Source organism: Lampetra planeri, chromosome 21 (assembly GCF_965212315.1).
Source record: "Lampetra planeri chromosome 21, kcLamPlan1.2.h2, whole genome shotgun sequence".
Classification (NCBI taxonomy): domain Eukaryota; kingdom Metazoa; phylum Chordata; class Hyperoartia; order Petromyzontiformes; family Petromyzontidae; genus Lampetra; species Lampetra planeri.
In genome coordinates, this window is record NC_136127.1 from 8640523 (window position 1) to 8661125 (window position 20603).

The window sequence follows — 20603 nt, forward strand, 5'->3', positions numbered from 1 at the left end:
AATCATTGTCTATGGCAACTGAAAAAAACTCTATTACAATATCTATAACGAAATATTCATTTATAAAATGATATAACACAAACTCAAATAGAAGTACATTTTTTTTATTTTCCACGGACGGTTTATACATTCTGCCACATGTCAACTCATACTTCAAGCACCTGCTCACCGGCAGATCAAACTCATTGAGCGATCGCTTACGACTCACACCGAAATGTTGCGTATAAAAAAGGTATTATACCTTCAAGGCCCACTGCACGCTCGTGATACAGCGACTCTTTCATACATTCCTGTTTGTCTAATCGTCTTCCTGCTTGGATTTCTTCTTTTTCTTCTTCTTCTCCGAAGAGGGCTGCACGCAGACAATAAAGACAATCAATGAGTTACAACAGACTCGATCAGAAACACGACGATATCCACGCAGGAGCAAGTGGCTCTATACACAAGCGGTAGAAGGTTGAACGTCGACCCCCCACCCCCACTTCAGTCAGTTGAGGGGGGGCCGCCCCCCCCCCTCAGGCAGGGGTGGGGACGTTGGGGGAAGGGGGAGGACGGTCGTTCACTGTACAGGTAGTCCTCTACGTTAGATGGAGATGCGTTACGACGACCCCATCGTAAGTCAAAAATATCGAAAGTCGAAGATGGCCTAGCCTACCCAGGAGTCTTAAATAATAGTGATAATTTAGCAAAACAGAGCAATTTACAGTACCGTACCATATAAACTATAGACTGTATGTATTTATTAATTACAATACTGTATTGCACAGTAAAAGTAAAAAAAACAAGGTAAATTCTTAGCCTACCTATATGAACTGCAATTTAATAGAAAGTTTTTTCAGGAAACAATCCTATCTGCACCACACAAGGCGGGAGATGCGTACATCCCGGCAGCGTCCCAACGTACAGTATCGTACCTCGTACGCTGCTGCGTTTGCCTGCCGCGCGAAATTTAAAATATTTTACAATTTTGTCGTATCGCTATCGCCATCGCAAGATCGAAATATCGTAAGTCGGACCATCGTAACTCGGGGACTATCTGTATTACAAAAAAAGTTTTGCTGGCTGGTTAGACGGAGGGGTGGGGGTGGACCAGTAATGTCCAAAGTGCGTGCGCGCGCGGGGCTGCGAGTAGCCTCCAAAGTTTTGCAAACGGCTTCACCTGCGCAGGGGACACGCTGGGAAGCTCTTCCTCGTCCTGCTCTTGATGCTTTTCCTTCTTAGATTTACTTTTCTTGCTTGGAGTCTCCGTCTCTTTAGATTTGACGAGAGAGGGGCACACGGCGATTAGACAAAGTGGAATTAAGTCACGCGCAATGACCTGCGTTGCACGCTTTACGGACGCCACGAAAAAAGTCTGTTCAAAGGGCGAGGTAACAACAGCAATCTTTGCATTTTTAGCGAGCGGAGGAGGGGGGGCAGGAGCAAACCGGTTTCAGCAGGGAATATATAAAGCGCCAAAATGCAACCGCATTGCCCATGCAAAAAAACGGCGTATGCTATGGAAATATATACAAATAGAGCAGCTAGCTCTTTTCAATGCCTACCTTCAAACTCCAGGGACTTTTCTTTCTTCTTCTTCGGCGTTTTGTCTGCAACGTCCTCGTCGCTCTCAGACTCGGCGGCTGCGCGTTTCTTTTTTGACGACGATGGGGTGGAAGCTTTTGTGAGCCCCGAGGGTTGAAAAGCGCAAGACAAAAAACAAATCGTGAATTTCACATCACCGTTGCGATAACCAGGGGGGGGGGGGGGAATGTGTGCGAAAATGAGTGTTGAAAATGTCAGTGCACGAGGGCCCGTCTATAGCAAGTGGCACGTCAACTCTCGTAAAGATTATACTTTACGAACAAATCCTTTAATCTCAAGTTGTGTTGCTATTCGGGACTTGCCCTATAAAAAGGGCCAAATCGATCAAAGGAGGGTTACCAAAAGCCTCAAAGATGAAAACCAGCCCTAAAAAGGATTTAGAAAAAAACTGCGTCATCTCACAGCGAGGCTTGAAACGCAGCTCAATTATTGATCATTACTCTGAAGACCACTGCTGGGACAACGTGTTGGAAAAGCAACGGAGAGAATCCGTATGCGTGCGCGATACGTTTAACCTCGCTTCGAGAGCATTCCGAACACAAGCATGTCTCCCTCGATCCTCCGCCCTCCCCCTTCCCACCTTCTGCCTCGGAAGCCTTGTCCTTTTTCTCCTTCTTTATCTTTTTTGGTTGTTGCTGCTGCATGTCACCAACGTCCTCCACCTCCTCGATCTTGCGCTTCCTCGATACCGACGGGAGCGTTGAGTCACCGGACGGGTCATATGTCCTCACCATGCTGGGAGGGAGGAAAACAAGACAAACCCCATCCAAACCAGCTTGTGATCGAACCGAGACAAACCGCGTGTGAAAAAGGTCAAACTTACTCTAAAAAAACCGCACACCCAATAAAATCAATAACCTTTACACGCGCGTACGCATTATCAAATATTCTGGAAGACAATTAATTGTCGTTTTTTGTGCTCTTGCCGTTTTTATTTTGTAAAGCAAGGCCCTCAGAAGAGGTAGTGACTGATAAAACCCTCATTATTAATCAGGTTATCATACAAGTATCATCAGCGGGCCGCATATCAAAAAAGCAACACATAGGCAAAAGCACAACTTTTTATTCACATAAGTTGTAAAAGCCTCACGGAGTCTAAAAGAGTGATTTTCAGGGAGCGGGGTCCTGCTACGTGTTCACAGTCAGGTAGTAAAAAGGATTGGTTTGTGTTTTTGCAATTCTGGAGATGTGACAAAAGCTTAACAAGGCCTTTGTCCGGCAGCGGATTGACCATGGCTAATAATAATGATGCTGTACACCTAACTCACCTCTTGTGCTGGTACTTTTCAAACTTGGGCAACGCTTTGCCCGTGCCGCTGATTCGCTGAATCTGAAAATGAATCAGATAGGATAAAACAAAAAGTCTTAAGATGGCTATGTAAGTGGCAAGGCATTGTAGCAGGTGAGGTTCTCAGCTGTAGTGACAAGCTCTCAGGATTTAACAACACTGAATTTTGATTTAAAGCTTTCGTGACTGCAGGGATTCATATTCTTGGTTCTTTCGGTAAAGTCACGTAGAAGGGAAATAATAAAACACAAATATAAAACAATAAAAATTCTCACGACGTTCACCTGATGATGATTGCTTGTGTTGCAGTCGAAACGTCGTGAGAATTTTTTATTGTTTTATATTTGTATTTTATTATTTCCCTTCTACGTGACTTTACCGAAAGAACCAAGAATAACAACAACACTGTTCAGCACAATGTCCAAACATGCTGGGGGAGCCTTTTTCAACGGTTTTATTTAACGTCACTTGTGTTTGTAGTGGTCAAATCTTGTAATCAATCAATCAATTCCACATTTTGCACACGTACTCAGATCCGGTGACAATGCATGCCTGTATGAAAATCGGCAACAATTAATCAATTACTTCGCTACTTTAAAGCAATTTACATTTTTGTATGGACGCCTTATTATTTGTATATATTTTTGTGTAGGTCAAAAACGCCGTGGTCCCTAAACTGTGGAATCGGCTCGCACAAGAAGCAGGCGCCGTGTGTCTCAGGCACCATTGACGAACTTCTCCACCGTGAGTTAAACGAAGTTGTTAATAAAACCGTTGTTTTTAAAAAACTTTTTAAAAGGAGTTTTCTAAGCAACTGAATTGAGTTCCTAAGGAAGCTGCAAAACGGTCCCATCACGGGGGGGACATGTCGAAGGACGCACGCGGTACAACCCGAAAACACGTCGAAGAGTTGCGCAGTGTGCGCCCCACGCAGTAACCGTTTTATATTCACATTTTGTACGAAGGTTAAATAAGACCCCACACACACTCGGGGCAGGTGCAGCAGCATTTCTTACCCCCTTGTCTTCCAGCTCCCGGAGCCTAGCCTCCAGCTTGGTCCGGTTTTCAAGGCCCATCTCGGACGTCGTATCCTCCCCAAGCGCATCGTAGCGGATTGCCAGAGCGGACTTTGCTGCAAGCATTCGCGATATCTGTCACGTAAAAAAATACAAAGCACTCGTGGTTTGAAAAGCAAATACAATTCCCAACTCTTCCAACCTATCTGGCCAGTTTCGAAACAGTAGGTCAATATGTTTAAGAGAGGCTTTCCAGAGCTCCCACTAGCGGAGCATTGGCGTGAGCAAGCACTTGCCGGGCTGCACCTTTGCCTTTTATAATTTACAAATCGTCCTCGGATGCCCATGACAATTGAATGCTGCTGTAATAAATGACGAATATGCATTCGCTGGAAATGCCTGCACTTGACCAGATTACTTAAGCAATTCCCAGTACGTGGGGGAAATAAGAGAGGAATTCATGGGCAATCCATAAGTCGTGCAAGCATTAAACATTAAACAAACACTTTAAAAATTACAACGTAAATTTCATCTCAACTGCACAAAAAGAATATTTATGTTCATTTCTATTTTACAAGGGTAGGCTCAATTTAAGTGCCAGGTGGATTATTACACAATGCAGGACCAAACGATGGCAACGGCTTTAGGAAGCCTCCACACAGCAGTTTAATGGATCATGGCCAACGATGATGCTTTGCAACAGCCTTTAAAACACTTCCGCAGCGTACTCACCTTTCCTTTGTTCTTTGGTGTCGTCTGTCCCACCAGCGAGGCGTGGTAGATGAGGCCGTACTTGGGAGTGTCGTGCTGTGTCTTGAGGGCCCTGAAGAGAGCCTTCTCTGCCCCCAAGATCTGTACCGTAGAAGCCGGGTGCTTTGCCAGGTTCAGCAGGGAGCCTTTTAAACGATGGCACAAACAGAGCGAATGAGCGGACGGAATTCACAGAGACGGCCAATGTGCCCTGAACACGAACGATATCAAAAAGCAATGTTCCACGAAGTGACGCCAGTGCCAATTTTCCACTGGCAGATGCGAGCCATGCCAGCATTGGGCCCTCTTGTGGTAGACGTGCGGTTTCCCGCTGGCTATTGAAATGAGAAGCGGGCTTCACAAGGCCAAGCGGCGGGAAAATCACCTGCGTGGGCGATGAGACGAGCTCCCACCAGCTCGCCCACCATGATGGTGAGGTTGGGAGCGATTGCCATCATGCGGTTCTTCAGGTAGTCGTACAGCTGGGCTCGGTACTCTGTGATCTCAATCACCTGAAGGCGCACGCACCACAACGAAGCAAACGCGAGGATAGATTTTAGCTAAGAATTTGTCATGTTTGTTTTGAACTAGGCGAAACAAACCAAGGTCCATCCTCTAACAAGTTAGTGGCAAAAGTTTGAGTCTGAAAAGAAAATCAACCTCTTTGCTGATTAGATTCCCTGAAGACATCTTAAATACTCGTATTGAGTTATGGCGATTTTTATTCGTTTACAAAAGCAGCGACGCGTACACAAATCCTTATTGGAGAGTACTCCCTCAATAGCGGTAACTTTAACACAACATACGCATAAGAGAAAGTATTTCCAGATTTACACACCAACAACAATCGAGTTGCTTTCCTAGTGCACGTTAGCATGCTGTCCATGACGTATGTATGTACAGCCCGCAAACGTATTCTATTAACTCAACACAAAGGTGGGCAAAACGTTCAACAGAATGTCTACCAATGAAATTGGTTGGTGTGCAAGAGCTAGATGGATTATCGGAGTGCATGACCAAGACATATGGGCGATGGCCTGGGGAGGCCTGCCATTTATCCATCAGTGGCTAGATCGTGAACCGGTGGCGATATTCTACAAAACACCGACGCAATTGTGAAGAAGACTAAAAACACAGCAGGGTTCCTCGGACCTGTTCAGAGAGGAAGGTGATGTTTGTGATGTCCTCGTCCGACACCTCGGTGCCCATGGAGATCTCCGCCGCAGCTTTGACATCGGCTTCAACCTCCTCGGGCACGATGTCCGACAGGTCTGTGGTGGCTGCGTTCGTTCGGAAACCTGCGCCGGCAAACACACCGGGATTCAATACCCTACACGCACGTGACAGCAAAACGAACCGTGCTCCTATGGAACGAATGCAAACGCGAACACAGGGTGCCTCACACAAAGACACATTTGTTGTTACTTAATTGCTTGCACTCTATAAACATATCTGCGTGGTTATGATAGTTAACTAATATAGATATTAATATTACTTTTTTTATAATGACACTTTTCCCCTATAGTATGCAGCCTCCTTTTTTCCAATGGGCATGGCGCAGCAGGTCTAGGCTCAAGGCCTGAAGAGCTACACTGGATATGGGCAGGAGTGAGATTGACGGTAGCAGGGGTTTGATAGCAACAGATATACAATGACTAACGATGGTAGTGAAGCAGGCCTCAGTTGAGGTAGTGACTGATAAACCTTCAGAATTCATCAGGTTATCGTATGAGCATCATCATCGGCCGGCATGGTCATAGCAGGTGTCATTCTAAAACTCGTAACAGTGTATTTAAGCAAAATCTCATCACAGCTCAGCCATGGTGGCAAGGGCAGAGCTAGTTTTGCTTCGTGGCGTTGATAAGAGCAGACGTACCCATCTTCTTGATCGTCTTGCAGTAAGCCAGGTTGTCGGTGACCACCTTTCCCAGCTCGGGGAAGTGCCAGCCGTACCACTCCCGGCAGCGCATGACGTAATTGTTCAGCTCCTTGTCTAGATCATCCAAGAGGGCTGTGTAAAAAAATAAAGCAAAAAATCGGCGAGGTTATATATTATTCGGAAACGTTTTTACTCGTGTAGGGAAAAAAGAAACAGGAACGGCAAAAGGAAGGGAGATTTAACACGTAGGCTTTCGCGACCAATATTATTAATAATAAACGTTTTTAGGTTAAATCGCGTTATTTATAAATGTGTCGTAACCCTCCAACACCCGACACGGCCAATCAGCAAAAAAAGTGTCACGTTGATAAAAGACAAATAGTTCACTACTTTAGCCCACTGGTGTGTTTAAGCGTGAAACCACAACATTTACAATTTTTGAGTACGACATTTCGCTGGTAATTGCATCGGGCAATTTGCCATTCTGGCGAATTGCCATTCTGGCGAATTGCCCGATGCTGGATGCAATTACCAGCGAAAAGTCGTACTCAAAAATTGTAAATGTTGTGGTTTCACTCTTCAACACACCGGTGGGCTAAAGTAGTGAACTACTGTATATGTCTTTTGTCAACGTGACACTTTTTTTTTGCTTATTGGCCGTGTCGGGAAGGGGGATGTTGGGATGCATGTCCCCAAGACGGGACTCGGGATGTGCAACAGGAAGAAATGAGGACCACCGGGCAGGAAGGAGAGGAGGACTGATCAGGTCAAGATGTCGGGGGATGAGAATGTGATGAGAGGGGAAGGAATAATGAGAGAGAAGGAGCAAGCGTAAGTGAGGTGAATGAAGGAGCAGTGTTTTCACAGGGGTAAGAGAGAAGAGGAAGGACTAAAAAAAAAGTGGGGGTGGCCACACAAGTCACGTGATTTATGGGAGTCTCAAGCCGATTTAGCTTTAAGGATTGTGATTGCATTCCACTTGTATTTGAAGTGGATGCAACTATTCTTATGGTATCACTTACATATGGCCTGGACAATCATCGTGTCCACCTTGTCCGGGCTGAACTTGAGCTTGTACCGTGATAAGCTGATGATAAAATGTGAAAAGAATCAGACATTAGGGGGACATGCAGGAAACGTTCCTGAAAAGCCAAAGCAAGATTATTTGTTATATACACTGCTTTAGAATACAGCTAAAATTGCGAGCGGGCAGTACATCTTCATTCATTTCCCGAGCTCGTTAGCATTAGACCTATAACGACTCGCCATCCTCCAAATCAGTTGAATTGTTACAAGTCAATTAAATGAAAACAAATATGTAAACATTGTGGTGCATTATATCACCTTTAGTGGATGAACTATGAACATACAAATCCGTTAAAACGGATTTTACACGATCTTTTCCCCTACATTAAAAAAGCAGGCCTCAGTTGAGGTAGTGACTGATAAACCTTCAGGATTAAGTCAGGTTATCGTATGAGCATCATCATCGGCCAGCAGGGTACATTAAAGGCACACAACGTGTGGTCAAAGAACTCTACAAAGAGACATCGTGAGCAAAATCATCGAATCATTTACACCTCTCGTCATCACAAACAAACGTTCACATTCGTTAACTGCTCATTAAGGAATACAAACCTGCAGACCAACAGTATTATCCAGCCGCATTTGTTTAAGCAATCAAACTCTGGACCGGTGTGACCTACTGTTCAATTTAAAAGCATCCAAATGTTTACATAGAATGCTCTTGCCAACTTGTTTAACAAGCCCGACTCTGCTAATGAGACCTAGAAGGCTAAAACCGGTCCAGAGTTTGCTTGCTTAAACAAATGCTGCTGGGCTACATTGGTCTGGAAGGCTAATATGCTAAAACATTTTATTTATTTGTGGCTATAAATAAGTAAAGAGGTCTGTTGATAGATATTAACAGAGCTGTGACTCTCATGGGTCCGGTACCTGTGCGCAAGACCCAAGGACATGGCGCTCATCTCGCGTGGATGGAGGCCCGTGATCAGGCTGTCGATCTGCGAGCGGATGCCTCTCATGAGCTCCGTCACCGCCGTGTTGTAAACGCAACTCATGTTCAACTTGTCCTGAAACCAAGTAGAACAATAGTGCCGGTTACACGGAACCTCCTCCCAGCTGAAATCCCACCCACCACAAAAAAATGGACATCAAAGCACCCGGAGTAAGAGCTACTTTGACAGTTGCCTCAGAGGTAGTGACGAATTTCCAATAGATTCTGCATTTGTTATCAGATGGAAATGTGATGCATCATTGGCAACGTTTAATTCGATATTTCAGATGTAACGTTTTAAAAGCACCGTTCCCGAGTGTTGATCGACACCAGGAACGATGTCACCTGGGACTTCCCTCCCATCATCTTTTTCGCAAGATTCATATACCCTTACTCAAGACATTAAATGTGTTTTACCAATTATCTATTACACCTTTGATCGTACCATGCATTGCTGGCCGCTTGCCATCTTTGGCCTATGAGCGACAACCCACAATTAAAAAAGAAAATGAAATGAACCAGGCAAGGGGGATAGTGACTAGTTTTAATTTCACCAGCAATGAAAGTTCAAATTAAGTATGGTTTACTAATAGGGTTTTTCCCCTTTTTTCTGGCAACAAAACTGACACCTTTTGCAAGGAATCATGCTTACATTAATCACAATACTTGCAGTCAAATGCAAACAAAAAACAATACTCTGATAATTTATGCATTGTCTTTGAAACCTTTTGGCGTCATCTGGTCGAACACCATATGAGACGAGGCTCTAAAGAAAGCTGTCTCTGGTGTGGACCAATCAGTTTCAAAGACAATGCATAAATCATCGGAGTATTGTTTTTTGTTTGCATTTGACTGCAAGTATTGTGGTTAATGTAAACATGATTCCTTGCAAAAGGTGTCAGTTTTGTTGCCAGAAAAAAGGGGAAAAACCCTATTAGTATATTTTGCTACTGGCAAAGGAGGTCCCATGATTAATTATGGTTGTTGAATCCTTACCTTAATGGCTCCTCCCAGCTTGGCATCGGCGACTGCCAGCTGCTCATGCGCTTCTTTCGCCACCAGCTTTTTGAGCATCTTCTTCAGAGCTTTCCCCACCTTCCCTTCCACCGCCGCTGTGGCAGCTGCAGAGAGACGCCCGGCAGAGGTCGCAAACGGGTTTTGATTCCTTACACGTACCCGTACCCGGCCGCACCAGGGTCGCAAATGAGTACCCGTACCCGGCCGGGTACAGGTAGCCGTTCCCTACCCGTACCCTACCGAAATGAGTGACAAACGGTTACTCACCAGTGACTCACGGCCTACCCGTACCCGGCCACACCAGGGTCGCAAACGGCTACCCGTACCCGGCCGGGTACGGGTAGCCGGGTATCGGGTAGGGTACGGGTATCGGGTACCCGGTTGCGACCTCTGACGCCCGGTCAACTACAGCGGCGCTTACACTTGGCAGAACCCACTCAGACGCTGCTATGCGTCTCCTAAATAATTATTCAATGTACCAAGTCACTTCTGAGCCAATAAACTCCATGGAAATTGCATTAAAGTGAATTGTTCTTCTGAATAATACGTTAAAACTCACTTATGCAGAATTGTATTATGCCCTGAATACAATTGCGATCACCTCATATCATTCTAAAAGCAGCCCACATCATCAATTCTCCAAAGCTAAGCAGGTCCAAGTGTTCTTTGGTGCTTTGATGGGAGACTGCCAGAGAACACCAGGCATTGCAAGGCTTAGGATGGGGAAGTGGCCAGATGTCTGGAGGGCAATGTGGAGCACCTTGAGGGTTTCCCCTCTTGAGGGTTACCCCCCCCCCATCATGTGGGTTTTCTCTGGGTACTGTGGTTTACTCTAAGATGTAAAATACAGGGTGCTTCAAAAAAATGTTAACACTTCCGAGAATTTGCAACAATACCACAAGAAATGTGCCTCCGGGCTCTGGAGACCACCTGGAGAAGATTCCAGGCACGCGTTGACAATGATGGCGAACAAGTGGGGACTTTTTGAAGCTATTAACATACAATTGTTATGTTACAGTGTATTATCCGTTCTTCTTCCATGAAAAACGAGTCCCATATAAGAGTTAACATTTTTTTGAAGCACCCTGTATTAATTGACGGATGTGGTCAAACATCTATCTTCAAGCAAGACCCTCCTGAAAAGAGTCTTAAAAATCAATTAGTTTTTTTTCTGGGAAAAAGACATTACGTTATTGTACGTAAAACTATGCATGGGCATAAACATAACGTTATTGTTCTGTTGTCTCAGTGGTAGTGACGAATAAATCGTGCATCACTTTGCATTCAGTCTATAAATTCATGCATCATCGACAACAGTTTGCAAGCTGTGTAAAAAAATGGCTAAATTGTACAAATTCAAAAATCTTTGTCCAAAGCCAGCGGCCTCGCACGAGGATCACTCACCTGCCAGCGCGTCTGTTGTGTCTTTAAACTTTTCAAAGTGCTTCAGCTTGACGCTGCACAAAGTTTACAAGTGGGGAGGAAAAATAAAAATCATCCAGCGTATGACCAGACAACAGTGGCATTTCAACAAGGTGGATGGAGTAGCCAGACCCAGTGACTAGTTTTATATACTCCAGCACCTTAAGAGTAATCATGACTACTCCATTGATTAATTCTGTTTTACTATGTATAGCCAGGTGAGAGCCTGGTACCATCACTATTCCATTTATGAATTCTGTTTTACTATGTATAGCCAGGGGAGAGACTGGTTTGACTGCAATTAATTATTGCAAAGGAGACCTGGATTAACAAATCAACACAGGAATGAACATAAAAGGTAATTTACATGGTCGATACAAACGACATTCTATAGAACCAGATTTAAGTGTTTTAAAAAGAGACTGAATTCACTTAGACACGCGATTAAATGAGATGTAACGATCCCTGGTAGATGCCTTTACTTTGTCTATTACATGACACTCTTTTTGCATTGTAAAAGTATCTTATGTAAACCATTAACGGGTCGTAAAATCCTCACATTCGTCACTTAAACTGCCTTGAAAAAGTATATAGCTGGCAACGTTTCGGTCGATTAGTCTTAATCAGAACGCACGGGGAGGCCAATTACTATTCTAACATTAATTTAAAACAGACCCTATAACACAATCCCATGCACGTTTAGTTGTTTTAAGACTCGATTTTAATCATTGAGTTTGCGAACTACCACCAATGTAAAAAAATTATCTTTCCAACCGCTATCCACCTATATATGCCCAATGTAAAAGCACAAATCCATTAAACAGAATCGTGGTCCCGAGAAAGTTCACTATCGAAGAGGCAGGTCAGATCAAACAATTGGTACTCCAAGCGCTGTACAAGGTGGTCCATATGGCTTGTAAACCCCCGCACCCCCCCCAAAAAACTTAATATTTTTAAAAGGTAACGTTTATTTAGATTAATTGGGGGATGGGGTCACAAGACATCTAGACCACCACCCTGTACTGTACTTTCAAGGCGGATTCACAGCTGCATATCTTACTCTAAGTATAAAAATCGATGCTAAACTTTACAGCTATTATTAAGAACCTCATTTGCCAGTAAAAATATGATAATTGGTTCTTTACCCTTCTATCTGGCAACAAAACTGACACCTTTTTTTTTTAAAAGGTGTCAGTTTTGTTGCCAGATAGAAGGGTAAAGAACCAATTATCAGCTATTATTAACTTTTCTCTCCACGGTTCTTACATCTTATTCGCCTTCTCCGCCGTCTCGAAGTTCTTCCAGATGTTGTCCGCCTCCTGGATCTTCTTTTCGTCCAGCACCTGAGCACGTGGCAAGAGGATGAAAGCTAGAGTTTTGGCGCTCGCTCGTTAAAACACGCCGGGTTCTTCACCAGAACCTACAACATTTATCCGAGCAAAACCCCTCGCAGTCTCCAGACCCAATATCGGTTCTGCATTTTTAAATCCTTTATATTAAGTTCACTTGCTTGCTTGCTTCCGTCCGTGCAAATATTTCGGTCGTTTTTTAACCCACTTCCCGTGATCCAATCGAGCTGACATTTTGCACACAGACTCGTTGTGCGTGACAATTTATTTTCGTAATTTTTTTCCCCCAAAATTTGACACTTTTTAGGAAAAAATAAATTATATTTAATTACCAATTGCTTAATGGTGGCAGGCAATCATCTGACCCATAGGTGGCAGCTATCTCAAGCCAGAGGACGAGAGGACTCTAGCCGCCACGCATATAAAGGATTTATAGTGAAAAACGTTGTTTTTACGGGTTAATATTTTAAAGACAATGAATGGGAACGCGTTGTCTCAGGCGAGAGATGGAGCGATGGAATCAAAGCGTGTGCCAGCAGGTGCTCTCGTTGGTATTACATCGCAGAATCGTGAGATAACTGGCGTCTAGAGTTCTTCATCATCCAGCAGTGGATTTCAACACAGTTGATGAAGATTTATTTAAGCAAACTCGAAACTTCATTATAGCTCTCATAAGCAGGTTAAGTTATTTGTAGGCTTTCGTTACCGACATCATCCATAGTTTTTATGGGGGTTGTATTGCGTAAATATAAGTGTCGTTAAACCCGCCACCACCCGACAGACAATTATTAAGGTTTGTCAAGTAAACCTAACGTTTCAATTCGTTACTACAGCACCCCGGTGTGCTGGGAGTGCAAATCCACAAAATTTACAATCCAAGTACGACATCGCGCCAATAATTGCAACTAGCATCATCAGTAAAACATTGCGATTGTAAAAAAAAATTAAACAAGCACCGCACATAAACTACGCAACATCACCAAAGCACGAGCTATGGTAGGTGGGGCAGTGGGAGGGCCAGGGCAAGAAGAGACGGGAAAAATTCCAACGCATAACGGCATTGCGATGGGGGGGGGGACCACGTTTCGGCTTAGGCCGCGTTCATTCCGCCGTCAACGCGATCGGGTAATCGGCGTAGGGGGCAAGCCGCAGCAGACCGCGATTGTCGGTCGGGCGAAGGCCGCTGCCACTAACGGAGGAGCCTTGCGGAGAACACCCGCCCGCCAACGTGGAGCGAAGGCCGCAGGAAGGCCCCTCGGCCAACTTGCAACCACGTGTCAGGCCAAAAAATTGAGGCCTTAATTTTTTTTTCCTCTTTCGCGCAAAAAACACACTCGGGTACAGCGGACGCTTTTTACCTTAAAGATGGCATAGCCCGCCGCGGTCTCGAACAGGACGAGCATTGTCGCTGCGTTTTTGGAACGTTGCAAAAGCGGCGACGTTACAAACTTTCGACGGCTTCTGAGAGCGCCGCCGCCGTCGCTGCTACTGCTGCGGTCCCGCGCACACAAAAAACTTCCCACGTGTTACACACGAGTCCCGGGACCACACTGCGCATGCGCGGAGAAGGCTCGTGACGTCACGGGGAATACGAATCGCGGTGCGGTTGGTTGAGGGGTGGGGGGGCGGGGCGATGTGGGGTGGGGCGATTTTGGGGGGCGGGGCGATGTTGGGGGGGAGCGGTGGCGCAGCGGTTAGCGGCAGGCTCAACGTGCTCCGAACCCGGCTGACCCGAGTTAGAATCCCGCTCACAGTCGCCAAACAACCAGTGACGAACAACTGAACCGGGTCCCTGTGGGCCTCCTCCTACCCCCCCCCCTCTTAGGTCAACTCAGCCTCAAATGCAGTTGACCTGCTGCGCTGTGCAGTAAACATCACCACCGGGGCAAGAGACTCAAAGTCGAGCGGGCTCGGTTTGTTACGGCCACCCAACCAACCCCGATGTCTCGTGTGCCAACAAGTGGCCCGGGGCCTTTCAGAGACGCTGGCTGCACGCTACTTAGCAACTTACGCCCCCCAACCCCCCCGGACAGTATGTTGCAGGGTACGCAGGGGACCTTTGTCTTTGTAAGGGGGCGGGCGGGCGGCCGTGAACTGGCCACGTGCGTGCCCCGGATCTAGTTCGTAGACACGTGCGCGCGGTGCCCCATGTGCGTCCCCCAAATGCGCCGCGTTCATTTATTTTACCCCTTAACGTTGTTGAGAGGGGTTCGTTCCTAAAGTGCCCGCCGAATTCGTTTTGCTCCATGAATGCATCGTTGCTTTGTGGTGCTGGTGGTGGTTTGTTGTTGTGATCGCCGGGCGCTTAACTTCTGATCGGCGTCGTTATTAGAGGGCTGTTTTTTGGGATATTTCTCAATTGCAGTTTTTGTGGGCGAGTGGGATCGATTCGGTGTGCGGTGTGGCGACTCGCGTTGGTGAGTACAGAGTCCAGCCGCGATTCGTGTGTGCGATGCAGGTGTCGGTTTAATCATCTCGAGGCTTTGTGATGATTGGCACATGTGTCACTGTACATTATGCGGTGCTGTGTTGTTATGCAACCACGGCTTGCGTTGTGCAGCAACGTTACGCTGTCCACAATAGAGGTTTTGTTTGGATTAGATTGCGTAAATATAATTGTGTCGTTAAACCCGCCACCAGCCGACGCAGCCAATTAAGTAAAATTTGTCACGTAAACAGAACGGGCCAATTCGTTACGAGTTCAACACACCACAATGTTGTGGGTTTACTCTCCAACACACCACAATGTTGTGGGTTTACTCTCCAACACACCACAATGTTGTGGGTTTACTCTCCAACACACCGATGTCCTGAACTAGTAACGATTTGGCATGTTTTGTTTAAGTGACAAACCTTACTAATTGGCTGTGTCGGGTGGTGGCGGGTTTAACTACACATTTATATCTACGCGATCTAACCTAAAAACCTCTTATGGATATCAGTTGCGAAATCCTACGTGTTAAATTAAATAATCAGGTTAAAACGAATTGGCCTCTTTGTGCAGTCTGGGCCATTACAAAATGTGAAAACCACTAATGGTTACCCAGGCGTCAAATGGGCTAGAAAACATATCGGGTAAACTCACCTGGTGACGGATGTGTCCATGTTTTCTAATGCGCTGTGGGTTCTGTCTTCCAACAGGATTCTGATGCGTCAGACATGCTCGGCAGGCAGCCCTTTCACGTGAGGAGGATCGTGGCACAAGGATGCTTCTTCTACCTAAAAGTACAAACGACCCATTTACAAAATCGCTGGGTGGTACCCCGTACCCTCTCGAAAGCAATCGGCCACCTTGAAGTGTGCGGGAAGGGGCAGGTTCGCTGCTGTCAAGCAACCAGTCATCCCGCGGCCCGCGCAAGTGTGTCGGAGCCCTCCGCCGAGATGATGCAGAAGCTCGACGACCTTGGAGTGGATCTCGCACTCCACAGGCAGGCACTCGGCGTTCTCAAGAAGCTGAAAGGCAGCGTCGACTTGATCAACTTCCTCAAGGGCAAAGGGGCCTCTCAGCAGGTGGTGGCCAGCATCGTGTGCAGGTACCCGCGCTCCCTCAGCCGCTCTGCCGAACACCTGGAGGAGCGGTGGGCGCTGTGGAGAAAATTCTTCAACTCCGATGGAGACGTCCTCAAAATCGTCATGCGCTCCCCGGAGGCCTTCTTCCGCTCCTCGGACAACGCCACGTTGGCGGAAAACATCGAGTACTTCACGTCGCTGGGGCTCGCCAAGAAGGACATTTTGCGCATTTTCTCCACCGCGCCCAGGGCGTTATCCAACACCCCGGAGCTCAACAAGCAAATGGTGGACTTTTTGAAATGTACCTGCGTCTCGCTGGAAGGCGGCGACCCCGACATTTTTGTGCAACAGGTTTGAGTCTTTTTGTTGTTTATAAATGTTTTGTTTACTGACCCAGGATGGTCTGAGTCTCAAATCTCTTTCTAGGAGGGTCCTGCATTGGGATGTTTGTTTTTAAGGGGGGGGGGGAACCCCTAAAGATTGAATTAAAATTGGAATTAGTTTTTTAATCACATGCCTTAAAGATATAAATGGGACAGCGTGCAAAAGCAATGACTGACTTGTTCGCCGCATCTCCTTGCTGCACATAAATGCCAGAGTACTATACAGTAACTCCAGTAACTACTAAGAGCTGTGTTTTTACCTTTTATATTTCTTTTTACGTTGAATAGTAGTTGAGAGACATTTTAAATGCACTAAGTTAGATTTTAGATGGGTCTTCATGGTACTGTGCACATTCGTTCTAAACGCTGTGGACTCACAAATTCGTTTTACCCCTCACGCAGATCATTTCGCGGAACGTGTACATCCTCATCCGCAGCACCAAACGGGTCAAGACCAACATGGAGTTCCTGGTGAAGCGGCTTCAGCTCACGGACAAGGAGCTGCTCGGCTTCCTGACGGCGAACAGCACCGACGCGCTTGACATGTCCAGCGAGAGCCTCAAGAGGAAGCTGGAGGCCTTCTGGAGCGAGTGCCTTAAGCAAGGCTGCAACGACCAAGAGGTGAAGGTGTTCTTCAAGAAGTACTCGTACTTCCTCTACTTCTCCCTGGAGAACCTGCTGGAGAAGTTGCGTTGCTTGCTGGCCTCGGGTATCACCATCCACCAGGTGCTGGAGAGGCCGCGTTGCCTGGAGTTCAGTTTGAAGACGCTGAGCCACCGCTTGCAAGTCCTCCAGAGCGTTGGCTATGACTTTGAGAAGCACGGCATCAACATTTTGAACAGCAACAAGTGTAATTTTCAGGCAAAGTTCACAAGGCTGCAGCCGGATGCATCTGACTGAGAAATGAACATCAGAGTCGGTGTACTGGAATTCTTTTAATATTGACGCATCGGTTAATTTGCAGATGAGATGCCAGACTTGAAAACATTTGTCGTAAAATATTTGCTATATTTACGACTTAGTTTCCGTGTTATTTGAGCAAGCTGCGTTGAAAATAACCCTCAGAATAGAGGTTTTGTGCTGAAGCAGTAATTTTCAAAGGAAACTAGTAGCTGTGAATTTTTTTCAACTTAAATAAAATGTTCGGTCAATGTTCGTGTGTCTGCGTGTTCTTATATGTATTTGAATTTAGCTGAGAATTTCAAACATTTCACTGGGGAGCATTATGACTGGAGGCTTTGCAAATTTTCCCACCAAATTTATTTCAATTAAGCCATCTTAATGCCAGATAAATAATCGATTTGGAAATCTCACCGAGCGGTGTGCCCCATGTGTCAGAACAGCCCACAGAAGCCAGCAGGAATCTCCCAGCTGTTATGCAATTGTATATATATTTGATGGGTGAAGCATGCCCTTGGCACAGTTTGCAAAGAATAATTGATTGAATTTTTCTCTAGATTTTTTAAATTATTACCAAACAAAATTCTGTGTATTTTGTGTATACTGTGTATTTTGTAATTTGATCAACAAAGAAGCCTGCAATAATACAGTTGTGTACGGTTATAATCTCATAATAGGATGCACATTTCTAAATTCCAGTAATTATTTTAAAACATACAGTTTGTGCCAAAATGATTGTTTACTGATAGGTAAAACACCAACTCATTGCTGGCATCGATCACAAGTGTTTGAGGTCTGCCGTTGTCCTCTTTACATTTTTATCCATCTCCAGCAATTGCCCCACTGACTCTTAAACTCCTTCATGTCCTCGCTGTTATCATCCATCCTGCTCTCTACTGCCAGCAATTTCTACTTCCTGTTGCAACCTACTCATCGCTTCCTTTTCTGCGTGACCGAAACCACCTTTGCTTGTTTCCTATAAATTTTGGCTTCATGAACAGCGTCACTAACCTCTCTCCAACTTTATTGCCAATGTGTTTCCTAATCGGTCCCAGCACTCATCTCAGCATCTTCATATCTGTTGCTTTGTAGTTATATTTTCTTTCTAACCCAGATTTCTATTCCATACGTGAGCACAGGTCTGACAACATCCTACATGTCTTTTATCTTCAGTGGCGTCGTCTCTTCACATAACACTCCACTCACTTCTCTCTACTTCACACTTTTTGACTCACTTTGTGTTGAACGTCGCTGTCTTGTGAGGTTAACCCCAGATATGGGAACTTGTTCGCATGGAGTAGCCACTGTTCCGTCTTCCCTTCTGCACTCCCAGTGTCACACACTACATTCCCCCTTGGATCTACTCTACAAGTCATTTTCCATGTATTTCGTCTCCCCACATAGCATTTATTACATATGCCAACGACATACAACAACAGAGTGCTTCTTTTAGAATGTTTCTTGCATGTCCAGCACCATGAGAAGTTTAAGTGGACTCATATTCTTAGGTTTTTTCGGTAAAGTCACGTAGGTAAAAAATGTAAATTAATAAAAGTAAAATAAAAATAAAAATCAAGCTTCCGTCTTCAGGTGTTGCCTCCGAAACGTCGTGATTTTTATTTTACTTTTATTTATTTAAATGTTTTACCTACGTGACTTTACCGAAAAACCCTAAGAATATGAATACTTGCAGTCACGAAAGCTTCAAGTCTAGAATTAAGTGGACTCGCTAAAGAACCGTTATGGACTCCAACCTTTACTGACAACTGCACTGTGTACACCCTTTGTACCTGGATTTTCTCAGTCTTGGTACAAGTCTTATCACATGGATTTATATCTCTGGCACTCCCTTTTATTTCATGCTCCACCACATGAGCTCGCTCGGTAATCTACCGACAACAAGATCTACGAATACCACATGCAGTAAAACACCGTAGATTGGAAATACTAAGAATATGTTTCAGCATTTGCTTTGAATCAGAATATATTAGTGCAAACAAGCTACAAAACAGCTTTACCCTTCTTGAGGTACTCCAAAAAGGTTCTAAGCAACATTTTTGGCAGTTACAACCTTTGTGAAGCAACCCAAAATATGAACATTCTATATAAAAATGGCTTCAACTACTAATTATTAACATTTCATGTACTGTATATGCCAGTATGTTAGCTTTATGGGCTATTAGCAATGAACGCATATGTAGATTTAAGTGCTGTGATGCTTTATATTAAAATCGACTGTTACCCTATCGAGTACACATGGAACGTTAACTCAATTTGACAATTCGATGAAATTTGTTGAAGCACTGAAGCTGCAGTTAGTGAAAGTGAGCAACCATTGGTGACCACGTTTCAAGGGCAGGGGTGGGGGAACATTTTACTTTCCAATGGGACATCAAAACTCACTTGGCAGGCCACACGCAGCTCTGTTTAAACTGCTTATTTTATTTTACCAGGTAAGGCCAACTGAGCTATATAACTTTTTCAGAAGCGACCTGCCCCCAAATGATAGCTCAACGAAGTGGATTATTGCGTGAAAATGTATAGCAGCCAAATACTCGAAATGCATGTACCTAAATGTGGAGGGAAAAACCAGAGGACCTGAATAAAAAGCCACGCGACCACGGGGAGAATATCTCAACTCCAAATATACGGGCATCAGGGTCGGGATTGAACCCACGAACTCCTGTATACCAGGCGAGGTAGTCAACAGCTCCTAGCCACCGTGGTGTCTCACGGTGCGGGTCACGACATCTAGACCACCCTGTACACTCAGAAGTTCCTGAGTGTAATGCTAAAATTAGAAACACGGTGGTGTATCAAGGTCAAATATATTCCCTTCTGGTGCCGGATTAGTGCGATAAGATGCTTGTAGTAATGGATACATATAGTTTGCGGGCCGTTTCGAAATATTAGGCCTCCTGTGACCGATAGGTCATATGAAATAAAACCATGGACGGGCATTCGGCCTGTGAGACCCAGGATATGACATTTCCCTGTCGGTGGGACCTTTAGCGGCTCAGTCAACGTGCTGCCCTGCTTCCAGCTCTGGCCGTTGCAGCCCCAGCATCTGCAGGAGCTCGTAGTACGAGTAGACCCACGGCCGAGACACGTCCTGCGTTTGCTCCATCCCGCTCGTCTCCAGCCACAGTTCACGGTGGAACATGAGGTGGCGTTCCAGCTCCGCCTGCTGCCTGTAAAGAGGTTTTCACGACGTCGGGTCAGGGAGCCATAAAAGAAACGCTGGCCGCGTGATTTAAACACGGTCGTGGCTTCTCATTGGTTTCTTCACTGGTTGCGCAATTGGTCACATTAATGCTCGTTAGATGTGTAATCTTTGATCCGTTGCGTTTCATTGATTTATGAAGCCTTTTGGAGCTGCTGCTGTCCATAGGCTGCCTAATTGGACTTTCAGTCGAAAGCCACCGGGTTCAACCGTTAAACAAGGTTATTATAATATTGGACGAGTTCATCAAATATTACCAGTGCTC

The 20603-nt window shown here is 45.3% G+C and overlaps 3 protein-coding genes and 4 non-coding genes across 10 annotated transcripts in view; 1 reads left to right on the top strand and 6 right to left on the bottom strand.

Moving 5' to 3' along the window:
• Nucleotides 1–88: 88 nt before the first annotated feature.
• NOP58 (NOP58 ribonucleoprotein) lies at nt 89–13879 on the bottom strand. The gene is made up of 16 exons (XM_078603924.1): nt 13681–13879; nt 12240–12316; nt 10956–11008; nt 9531–9655; nt 8474–8610; nt 7540–7604; nt 6515–6649; nt 5791–5936; nt 5024–5150; nt 4621–4784; nt 3889–4023; nt 2853–2914; nt 2165–2319; nt 1545–1658; nt 1160–1251; nt 89–352 (listed from the first exon to the last, which is right to left on the bottom strand). Exons 1-16 carry the CDS (start codon nt 13723–13725, stop codon nt 299–301), a joined length of 1686 nt encoding a protein of 561 aa, XP_078460050.1. The 5' UTR covers nt 13726–13879; the 3' UTR covers nt 89–298.
• LOC144724809 (small nucleolar RNA SNORD11B) lies at nt 6310–6389 on the bottom strand. The gene has a single exon (XR_013586585.1). It is a non-coding gene; the product is annotated as a small nucleolar RNA SNORD11B (small nucleolar RNA).
• On the bottom strand, nt 7936–8016 carry LOC144724810 (small nucleolar RNA SNORD11B). The gene has a single exon (XR_013586586.1). It is a non-coding gene; the product is annotated as a small nucleolar RNA SNORD11B (small nucleolar RNA).
• LOC144724807 (small nucleolar RNA SNORD70) lies at nt 8718–8808 on the bottom strand. Its single transcript, XR_013586584.1, has one exon. It is a non-coding gene; the product is annotated as a small nucleolar RNA SNORD70 (small nucleolar RNA).
• On the bottom strand, nt 10785–10872 carry LOC144724806 (small nucleolar RNA SNORD70). Its single transcript, XR_013586583.1, has one exon. It is a non-coding gene; the product is annotated as a small nucleolar RNA SNORD70 (small nucleolar RNA).
• Nucleotides 13880–14058: 179 nt separating the features above from the next.
• Nucleotides 14059–17368, top strand: LOC144724640 (transcription termination factor 1a, mitochondrial-like). Its single transcript, XM_078603929.1, has 3 exons — nt 14059–14739; nt 15464–16183; nt 16618–17368. The coding sequence occupies exons 2-3, from the start codon at nt 15482–15484 to the stop codon at nt 17113–17115; spliced, it is 1200 nt and encodes a 399-aa protein (XP_078460055.1). The 5' UTR covers nt 14059–14739; nt 15464–15481; the 3' UTR covers nt 17116–17368.
• The window catches only part of KIAA2012 (KIAA2012 ortholog), a 33390-nt gene continuing 29924 nt past the window's right edge, over nt 17138–20603 (bottom strand). For 3 of the 4 annotated variants that reach the window (XM_078603928.1, XM_078603925.1, XM_078603926.1), the window contains one exon: nt 17138–20306. In XM_078603928.1, coding sequence (XP_078460054.1) covers nt 20132–20306 — 175 coding nt within the window. In that variant the 3' untranslated portion in view covers nt 17138–20131. The remainder of the gene's footprint in view (nt 20307–20603) is intronic. The other variant, XM_078603927.1, reaches the window with a different exon arrangement.